Genomic DNA, 10,662 nt, shown 5'->3' on the forward strand with positions numbered 1-10,662 from the left:
CACTCCCTCTTCAAATGCCAATGGCAGTACAACTGTCAGTACTGCTGAAACATCCAAAACACCAGGAAGTACAACAACAGTAGAATCATCAGCAATCAAAACAACTTTTACTGGAACATCCACCACTAGTGGAGCAGTTACCAAAATGGCACAACAAACAACAGCTTCTACTATTACTTTGGCCACTCCCTCTTCAACTGCCATTGACAGTACAACTGTTAGTACAGCTGAACCATCCACAACAACAGCAAGTACAACAACAGCAGGGTTCTCATCTATCACAACAATTCTTGCTGGAACATCCTCCCCCAGTGGAGCAGTTACCACGATAGAACAGCAAACAACAGCTTCTAATTTTACATCGGCCACTCCCTCTTCAGCTGCCATTGGCAGTACAACTGTTAGTACAACTGAAACATCCAAAACACCAGCAAGTACAACAACAGTAGAATCCTCTGCATTCATATTAGTCTTTGCTGGAACATCCAACACTAGTGCAGCAGTTACCACAATGGCACAACAAGCAACAGCTTCTGCTTTTACATCAGGAATTCCCTCTTCAACTGCCATTGAGAGTACAACAGTTAGTACAGCCCAACCATCCACAACACCAGCAAGTACAACAGTAAAATCATCTGCAGTTACAACAACTCATTCTGGAACATCCACCACTAGTGGAGCAGTTACCAAAATGGCACAACACACAACAGCTTATACTTTTACTTTGGCCACTCCCTCTTCAACTGCCATTGACAGTACAACTGTTAGTACAGCTGAACCATCCACAACACCAGCAAGTACAACAACAGCAGAATCTTCAGCAATCAAAACAACTTTTGCTGGAACATCCACCAGTGGAGCATTTACCACAATGGCACAACAAACAACAGCTTCTACTTTAACTTCCGCCACTTCCTCTTCAACTGCCATTGACAGGACAACTGTTAGTGCAGCTGAAACATCCACAACACCAGCAAGTACAACAGTAGAAACCTCTGCAGTCATAACAGTCTTTGCTGGAACATCCACCCCTAGTGGAGCAGTTACCACAATGGCACAACAAACAACAGCTTCTCCTTTTACTTCAGCCACTCCTACTTCAAATGCCATTGGCAGTACAACTGTTAATACAGCTGAAACATCCACAATACCAGCAAGTACAACAACAGTAGAATCATCAGCAATCACAACAACTCTTGCTGGAACATCCACCATTGGAGCACTTACCACAACGACACAACAAACAACAGCTTCTACTTTTGCTTCAGCAACTCCCTCTTCAACTGCCATTGGCAATACAACTGTTAGTACAGCTGAACCATCCACAACACCAGCAAGTACAACAACAACAGAGTTCTCATCTATCACAACAATTCTTGCTGGAACATCCTCCCCCAGTGGAGCAGTTACCACGACAGAACAGCAAACAGCAGCTTCTACTTTTACATCGGCCACTCCCTCTTCAAATGCCAATGGCAGTACAACTGTTAGTACTGCTGAAACATCCACAACACCAGCAAGTACAACAACAGTAGAATCTTCTGCAATTAAAACAACTTTTGCTGGAACATCCACCACTAGTGGAGCAGTTACCACAACAGCACAACACACAACAGCTTATACATTTACTTTGGCCACTCCCTCTTCAACTACCATTGACAGTACAACTGTTAGTACAGCTGAAACATCCACAACACCAGCAAGTACAACAACAGTAGAATCTTCAGCAATCAAAACAACTTTTGCTGGAACATCCACCACTAGTGGAGCAGTTACCACAACAGCACAACAAACAACAGCTTCTACTTTTACTTCTGCAACTCCCTCTTCAGCTGCCATTGACATGACAAACGTTAGTACAGCTGAAACATCCGCAACACCAGCAAGTACAAAAGTAGAATCCTCTGCATTCATAATAGTCTTTGCTGGAACATCCAACACTAGTGGAGCAGTTACCACAATGGCACAACAAGCAACAGCTTCTGCTTTTACATCAGGAACTCCCTCTTCAACTGCCATTGAGAGTACAACAATTAGTACAGCCCAACCATCCACAACACCAGCAATTACAACAGCAGAATCATCTGCAGTTACAACAACTCATTCTGGAACATCCACCACTAGTGGAGCAGTTACCAAAATGGCACAACACACAACAGCTTATACTTTTACTTCAACCACTCCATCTTCAACTGCCATTGACAGTACATCTGTTAGTGCAGCTGAAACATCCACAACACCAGCAAGTACAACAACAGTAGAATCTTCAGCAATCAAAACAACTTTTGCTGGAACATCCACCACTAGTGGAGCAGTTACCACAACGGCACAACAAACAACAACTTCTACTTTAACTTCTGCCACTCCCTCTTCAACTGCCATTGACAGGACAACTGTTAGTGCAGCTGAAACATCCGCAACACCAGCAAGTACAACAGTAGAAACCTCTGCAGTCGTGACAGGTTTTGCTGTAATATCCACCACTAGTGAAGCAGTTACCACAATGGCACAACAAACAACAGCTTCTCCTTTTACTTCAGCCACTCCTACTTCAACTGCCATTGGCAGTACAACTGTTAATACAGCTGAAACATCCACAATACCAGCAAGTACAACAACAGTAGAATCATCAGCAATCACAACAACTCTTGCTGGAACATCCACCATTGGAGCAGTTACCACAACAACACAACAAACAACAGCTTCTACTTTTGCTTTGGCAACTCCCTCTTCAACTGCCATTGGCAATACAACTGTTAGTACAGCTGAACCATCCACAACACCAGCAAGTACAACAACAGCAGAGTTCTCATCTATCCCAACAATTCTTGCTGGAACAACCTCCCCCAGTGGAGCAGTTATCATGACAGAACAGCAAGCAGCAGCTTCTACTTTTACATCGGCCACTCCCTCTTCAAGTGCCATTGGCAGTACAACTGTTATTACTGCTGAAACATCCACACCATCAGCAAATACAACAACAGTAGAATCTTCAGCAATTAAAACAACTTTTGCTGGAACCTCCACCACTAGTGGAGAAGTTACCACAACAGCACAACACACAGCAGCTTATACTTCTACTTTGGCCACTCCCTCTTCAACTGCCATTGACAGTATAACTGTCAGTACTGCTGAAACATCCACAACACCAGCAAGTACAACAACAGTAGAATCTTCAGCAATCAAAACGACTTTTGCTGGAACATCCACCAGTGGAGCAGTTACCACAATGGCACAACAAACAACAGCTTCTACTTTTACTTCCGCCACTCCCTCTTCAACTGCCATTGACAAGACAACTGTTAGTACAGCTGAAACATCCGCAACACCAGCAAGTACAACAACAGTAGAATCTTCAGCAATCAAAACAACTTTTGCTGGAACATCCACCAGTGGAGCAGTTACCACAATGGCACAACAAACAACAGCTTCTACTTTTACTTCCGCCACTCCCTCTTCAACTGCCATTGACAGTACAACTGTTAGTACAGCTGAAACATCCGCAACACCAGCAAGTACAACAACAGTAGAATCTTCAGCAATCAAAACAACTTTTGCTGGAACATCCACCAGTGGAGCAGTTACCACAATGGCACAACAAACAACAGCTTCTACTTTTACTTCCGCCACTCCCTCTTCAACTGCCATTGACAAGACAACTGTTAGTACAGCTGAAACATCCGCAACACCAGCAAGTACAAAAGTAGAATCCTCTGCGATCATAACAGTCTTTGCTGGAACATCCACCATTAGTGGAGCAGTTACCACAATGGTAGAACAAACAACAGTTTCTGCTTTTATTTTGGCCACTCCCTCTTCAACTTCCATTGAGAGTACAACAGTTAGTACAGCCCAACCATCCACAACACCAGCAAGTACAACAGTAGAATCATCAGCAATCAAAACAACTTTTGCTGGAACATCCACCACTAGTGGAGTAGTTACCACAACAGCACAACACACAACAGCTTATACTTTTACTTCGGCCACTCCCTCCTCAGCTGCCATTGACAGGACAACTGTTAGTACAGCTGAAACATCCACAACACCAGCAAGTACAACAACAGTAGAATCTTCAGCAATCACAACAACTCTTGCTGGAGCATCCACCATTAGTGGAGCAGTTAACACAATGGCACAACAAACAACAGCTTCTACTTTTACATCAGCAACTCCCTCTTCAACTGCTTTCGAAAGTAAAACTGTTAGTTCAGTTGAAACATCCACAACACCAGCAAGTACAACAACAGTTGAATCTTCATTAATCACAGCGACCCTTGCTGGAACATCCACCACTAGTGGAGCAGGTACTTCAATCACTCCCTCTTCAACTGCCGCCAATCAAGGGGCAGTTAAAATGACAGCACAACATACAACAGCTTCTTCTTTAACTTCAGCTACTGCCATTTCAACGGCCTTTGAAAGTACAAATGTCAGTACAGCCAAATCATCGACAACACCAACAGCTACAGTGACCTCTACAGAACATTCAGTGGCCATAACAACACTTCCTGGAATATCCACTATAGGTGCAGGAGTTACTAGGACAGCACCACAAACAACAGTTTTTACTCTTTCTTCAGCCACTCCCTTTTCAACTGCAGCCTTAACATCCATAATACCACCACCACCACCAACAACAGGACCCCCAACAGCCAGAACTCTTGCTAGAACATCCACCACTAGAGCAGCAGTTATCACTACAGCTGTAGTGACTCCCTCTTCAACTGCCTTTGCAACAAATGCTGAAATTACAGCAAAAACAACACCAACATCAGGTGCCATAACATCTGTAACAACAACAACAGAATTCTTAACCACCACAAAAATTCGTCCTGATATACCCAGAACTACTGCAGCAGTTACTACAACAAACCCAAAAACGACAACAGCCAAGGCAATAATAAAAGTAACAACAAGACCCCCTACATCAACTACCACAAAAGCTACTCCAATAGTGCCTGAGATCATTACAGAATTAGTTTTTCGCTCTTTTGACACATATACAGATGACCTCAAAGATGCAAACTCTGCAGGCTTCAAAAAGAGGGCTCAGGAAGCCAAAAGTAGGGTGAGTTAAGATCCACTGACTGGATTTACAGGAGGCACAGTGATGAGATCTTCCTTGATTATTTAACCTGTAGCTGAGAGAAGAGGCAACATTTAAATTATAAACACTTATAGTTTATTATACCAAAGTAGTGACTGCAACTGTGTGTTATTTGCTACAGCTTGAAGCAGTCTACAAACTGAAGTATGCTAACTTCATCAGAGTGATTGTCTTAAGATTCACGTAAGTACAGAATATTGCAATGCAGCTCATTTCATGTGCATAAGTACAGTATGTACAGTATGTGTGTGTGTGTGTGTGTGTGTGTGTGTGTGTGTGTGTGTGTGTGTATGTAAAAGAAAGAAAGAAAGGAAATGAAGAAAGAGAATGCAATAAACTGATAATTTACTGGTAACATGCTTATTTTAGAAATCTTGTTTGACATCTGTCTGTACAATATATTTCAGACCTGGGTCAATCATCACCACAACACAACTAGTTTTCAACTTGACACAAGCTGTCCCTACAGTAAAAGAAGTTGCAGATGTCCTTGTGGCATCAGTGGCAACAACAGATGTTGCTCCACTAAACATAATTGCTTCCTCAATTTCAGTCAATGGTTCAGGTATGTCTGACAACATTTTAAAACATATCAAATAAATTCTCACAAACTGTCCCTCACACTATTACTCAACATATCTTATGGAATTTATAGTCAATAAGATATACTGAAAAAAGGAACATAAGGCCTTATATATTTTGTCCTATACAGTATGTCCTAAATGGGTTCCATGTAATTTGCTTTCTTTTTCTAACAGCTATTGCTGCTACATCTGTTGCTGCTATGACAAACACAACAGCTTCAAGTGGATCAAAGATTGAATCCAGTCTACACCAAACAATATGCCTCATTATTATGTCAAAACTATTACAGCTTTTCCTGTAAATTAGTTAACCATACATCAACCAAACAGCAAAATATTCCCTTACAAATGTAAAAAACGTTTACAATTTTTATTACGTTAAAAGTATTTTACTTTAAAATATGGTATATGGCAATATAAAAATAAGACTGATATTGCACTGTTCCTCAAGAATACAATTCTCTTGGTGACTAATATATTCACTTAACCGCAGGCTGTTGAATCAAAAAAATGGAAATAATTTCTTATGTTTTATGCTTTTCTATGGGAGGAAGAAGTGGATCTTTTAAAGCTAATGTATAGCTTTAGATTAAAACAGTTATGTTCGATTAAAACAGTTGTTATAATACATTATTTTGTCTAGTATGTTCTAATATTCCAAGTATGTTCTAATATTGCATTATGTCATATTTATTATAATAAAATGAACATATTTATTGAGCTTATTTTCCAAAATTGAGTGTTTTTCCAATTAACATTTTTTATTGATTCAAAAAATACACATCAATTCAACATTTAAATTTTAACCCCACCTGATATCCCTCCCCATTTACCAACCCCACCCTGACCCCCTACGAACACCCCTGTGGTCACACAAAATAATACACACACACACACACACAAAAAGGTAAAAAAAGAAAAATATAATAAACTGTGGCAAGCAGGGCAGGGCCGAAAGCCGTGGGAACAGAGCGAGGCTGCTGGCGCGATCACTAACCTGCGCGCCGCACCGGCCTCCTGTCTCACGGGGGAGCTCCGGGAGGATAAAAGGAGGAGTGATGACAGTGAAGGACGAGAGAGGACCAGGCCTGGACTTTGTGTTTTGTTTATGTTTGTGCGGTAGTACACGAGGGGCTGACACTTTACTTTCGTTTTGTGTTTATTTTATAATTAAAATATGTTTGAATGTTCACCAGTTCCCACCTCCTTCTTCCCTGAACTACTAACCTTGTTACATAAACATACATAACTAAACTAAACTACTCTCTCCCCATCCCCTCCCTGAGAGAAATTATTACCCCATATCTTAAGAAACAAGTCCCCAAACCCAGCCTTCTACTTGCCATCTCCTTGAAAGCTGCCACCCTCCCCATCTCTGCACACCACCCCGGAAATGATGGAGCTCTGTCCGACTTCCATTCTCTTAAAAATAATTTGTCTGCCAATCATGATACTGGTCAGAACCCAATATTTTATATGTTTATCCCCCAAGTTTATGACCACCCCATCACCCAAAATACAGAGTCTGGGGCAAAGTAAAATTAGATTGCCCAAAACATCACACATACATCTCTTAACCTTCAACCAAAATTCTTGAATCTTAACACACACCCAAAAAACATGGGTTGGGTCTCCATCTTCTGATTGGCATCGCCAGCAGGTGGGTGTGTCTTTAAGACCAAGCCTATTCAATCTAGAGGGGGTCCAATAGAATCTATGTAAAATCTTAAATTGCATAAGGCGAACCCTTGCATCTCTAGATGCAGACTTGATGTTATTTAGAATCCTAGCCCACACTCCCTCCTCCAATACCAAATTTAAATCTTTCTCCCATAATCTCTTGAGAGAAGTTGAAGCTCCATCCCCCAGACTCTGAATTAGCAGGGAGTAATACACTCATGCTTCATGACCTTTTACAAAAGCAGAAATCACCTCTCCCAGAGTATCTGCCACTTTAGGGGGATGTGTGCTACTCCCTAAAACAATACAGAGCAGGTGGCACAGCTATAAATACATATAGAATTGAGATCTGGGAATCCCAAAATGTTGAACCAAATTTTCAAAAGATCTGAACACTCCACTCTCATACAGGTCACTGAGTGTAGTAACCCCCCTCACAATCCACTCTGACCAGCAGAAAGGGGACTTATTAATACATAATTGTGGGTTCAGCCATATGCTTGAGGCAACATTTAAATAAATGCCTGAACTAAACAAAGTGCAAATGCAAGTTAAGAGGGTGTAACTTAACTTCTCCGATTAGTTTGATAGAAAGGCTTTGCAATGGCAAAATAGGAGCAAGAACTTCCTGTTCAGTACAAAACCAGGGAGGGGCTCTTTCAGGTGGAAGCAACCAATGAGCCAAATGTCTGAGACCGAATGCATAATTATAAAATACAATTTTGGGTAGGCCTAGCCCACCTTTGTCAATCGGCTATGTAACTTATTAAAATGTAATTTAGGACTCTTACCATTCCAAATGAAGGACTTCGCTATGCTATCAAATTGCTTGAAATAAGAGAGAGGGACATCTACAGGGACAGATTGTAACAGGTAGTTAAAAACATCTGGCCCCGGAACCTTGCCTGAGGCAAGGCCTTAATTACCTCGCCAAGCTCCTCCAAGGTTATCTCAGAATCAAGATAATTTTTTGCTCATTCGTCAATTTAGGGAGTTCTAATGGTTCCACAAATTTTCTAATGTCTTCATCAGTAGACAAAGATGTGGAACTGTAGAGATCTAGATAGATTCTTTAAAAGCATTATTAATATCAATGGCTGAGGTAAATATTTCACCACCAGCAGATTTCACTGAGGGAATGATAGGAAAAGACTCAGATGACATTTGGCGCTTCAGCTCTGCCTCTGCACTTTTAATATTCCCTTCCAACTCCTCGAGTTCTCATGCTTTGGATTTTTGGTGAATGATGCATACTGTATGATCCGACCCCTAAGAACTGCCTTAAGTGCCTCCCAAGCCATGCCCACAGAGGATACTGAGGACCAGTTAGTCTCCATATAGACATTGATTTCAGCCTTTAGCATTTGTTGGAATTCAGGATTTTGCAAAAGGGATACATTAAAGTGCCAACTATATGATTTCCTTTTCTCCATATGTGGCAACACATCTAAACTCACCAGGCTGTGATCTCAGACTAAAATGTTTCCAATTGAGCAATCAACAACAGATGAAATGAGGGACTTAGATATAAAAAAAAAATCTATTCTAGGATAAATCTTATGGACTGAAAAAAAAAAAATTATAGTCCCTACCAGATGGGTTCAAAAGTCTCCAAATATCTGTAAGACCAAGATATTTAAACATCCTGTGAAGTGTCAATGTTGCTCTAGGGGGCTTACACTTTTGCTTCACTATGATCAAGGAGAGAGTCCATCAAAGGATTAAAGTCTCCTCCCAATATTATATCATGAGGGGTGCCAGCGGCTTGCAACATCCCGTCAAGATCTATAAAAAAGCCCTGATCATCAGCGTTAGGTGCATAAATATGAGCCAAAATCAACCTTTGCCCCTGAATGTCTTCTAAAACAATAATGACTCTTCCTAATTTATCTTTAATCTGTTTGAGACATTTGAATTGTAGATGTTTACTTATCAATGTAATGACTCCCCTGCTCTTACTTGAGCCAGCAAAGAAAACATGTCCACCCCATATCTTTCCAAATTTTTTCAGCTTCTTGCAGGGAAGATGTGTTTTGAAGAAACACAATATCATATTTCTTACGTTTAAGAAAATAAATAACCTTCCTTCTTTTTATGGGGTGCCCCAACCCATTCACATTCCACGTGGAGAGAGACAATCCACTCATCTTAACATTTGACATTTTGACATGTAAGAAAAAATAGATTGAGTGTCAAAAACAAAATTATAAAGACCACATTCCAACATTAGAGCAACAAACAAGCCCCGAACTTCCCCCAGAACAAAAAAAACGGAAAAAAGAAAAATGTGTGCATTAACCCCGCGCAAGATAGTGCCAACCAGCATCCATCCCTCTAAACTCAAACAGTCCATGTACACCTACGAGAACCCCCGTGACAACTTTGCCATCGGATTGCTCGAGTCTGGTGTTTCTATACAAATTTTGTGAGACAGAATTACACAACAGAAAATAATCTATAAAACAAACTAAAGCCAATATGAGGCATAAGCACAAAGAACGTGTAGATTCATCCACATAACCATCCTGAAGGTGTGTCCCTCCACAAAACAAACTCCAGCCACTAGCAGAACCAGCACAAAATTAAAGAAAAAAAAGGCCATTCAGTTTCCTCGGACAGTAAAACGAATGATCAGTGAGTCAGGACCACTCGGCTGTTACATGAGTGCAACAAATGCCCTAATCACTCTAATGATTTGCAAGAAATATTCTACAAAACATACTCCATCCAATAGGAGGCACAAGCACAAAGAATGTGCAGATTCATCCACATACTGTCCTGAAGGAGTGTTATTCCACATAACAAACTCCAGCCACTAGGCGGAACCAGCACAAAAAGAAACAAAGATGGCACTCAGTTTCCTCGGATGGTCAAGCGAATGTTCAGTGAGCTAGGTCCACTCGGCTGCATCACACAATGACTTACTTAGTCCATTGTCTTTATGAAGGACAATGCTTGCTGCAGGTATGTAAATGTTTTATGGCCATCCTTAGCATATATTCTAAATTTGGCCAGGAACATCAGTACAAAAGCAACCTTTTGTTGATGTAAGAGTTTCTTGCATTCCTTGAAACGATGTTTCTGTCTTGTCAAATTTGCAAAGTCTGGGAACAAGAAAATACTGTGGTTCTTTACTCCTCACCTCGTGTAACACAATATCTTTATTGGATGATCTCAGAAATGTGTCCAGAATTGATTGGGGCCTGTCTCCCTCAGCGGACCTCCAAGCCAGAACTCTGTGAGCTTGCTCGATTTCCAGCTTATGGCCTGTTATGTCAAGCAGACTCG

At 41.0% G+C, this 10,662-nt stretch overlaps 1 protein-coding gene across 1 annotated transcript; it reads left to right on the plus strand.

The window, feature by feature from the left end:
- The first annotated feature begins 2,273 nt into the window (after positions 1–2,273).
- LOC127445020 (mucin-22-like) lies at positions 2,274–6,242 on the plus strand. The gene is made up of 4 exons (XM_051704735.1): positions 2,274–5,071; positions 5,232–5,293; positions 5,518–5,675; positions 5,869–6,242. The coding sequence occupies exons 1-4, from the start codon at positions 2,504–2,506 to the stop codon at positions 5,994–5,996; spliced, it is 2,916 nt and encodes a 971-aa protein (XP_051560695.1). The 5' UTR covers positions 2,274–2,503; the 3' UTR covers positions 5,997–6,242.
- The last annotated feature ends 4,420 nt before the right edge of the window (positions 6,243–10,662 follow it).

Source organism: Myxocyprinus asiaticus, chromosome 8 (genome assembly GCF_019703515.2).
Source record: "Myxocyprinus asiaticus isolate MX2 ecotype Aquarium Trade chromosome 8, UBuf_Myxa_2, whole genome shotgun sequence".
Lineage (NCBI taxonomy): Eukaryota > Metazoa > Chordata > Actinopteri > Cypriniformes > Catostomidae > Myxocyprinus > Myxocyprinus asiaticus.

What these genes read in the sequence shown, in the direction of transcription:
- LOC127445020 (XM_051704735.1), top strand. Translation starts at nt 2,504, where the DNA reads ATGGCACAACAAACAACAGCTTCTCCTTTTACTTCAGCCACTCCTACT. An exon ending in CTCAGGAAGCCAAAAGTAGG is followed by an intron (nt 5,072 to 5,231) that starts GTGAGTTAAGAT and finishes TATTTGCTACAG; the next exon opens with CTTGAAGCAGTCTACAAACT. An exon ending in AATTTCAGTCAATGGTTCAG is followed by an intron (nt 5,676 to 5,868) that starts GTATGTCTGACA and finishes TTTTTCTAACAG; the next exon opens with CTATTGCTGCTACATCTGTT.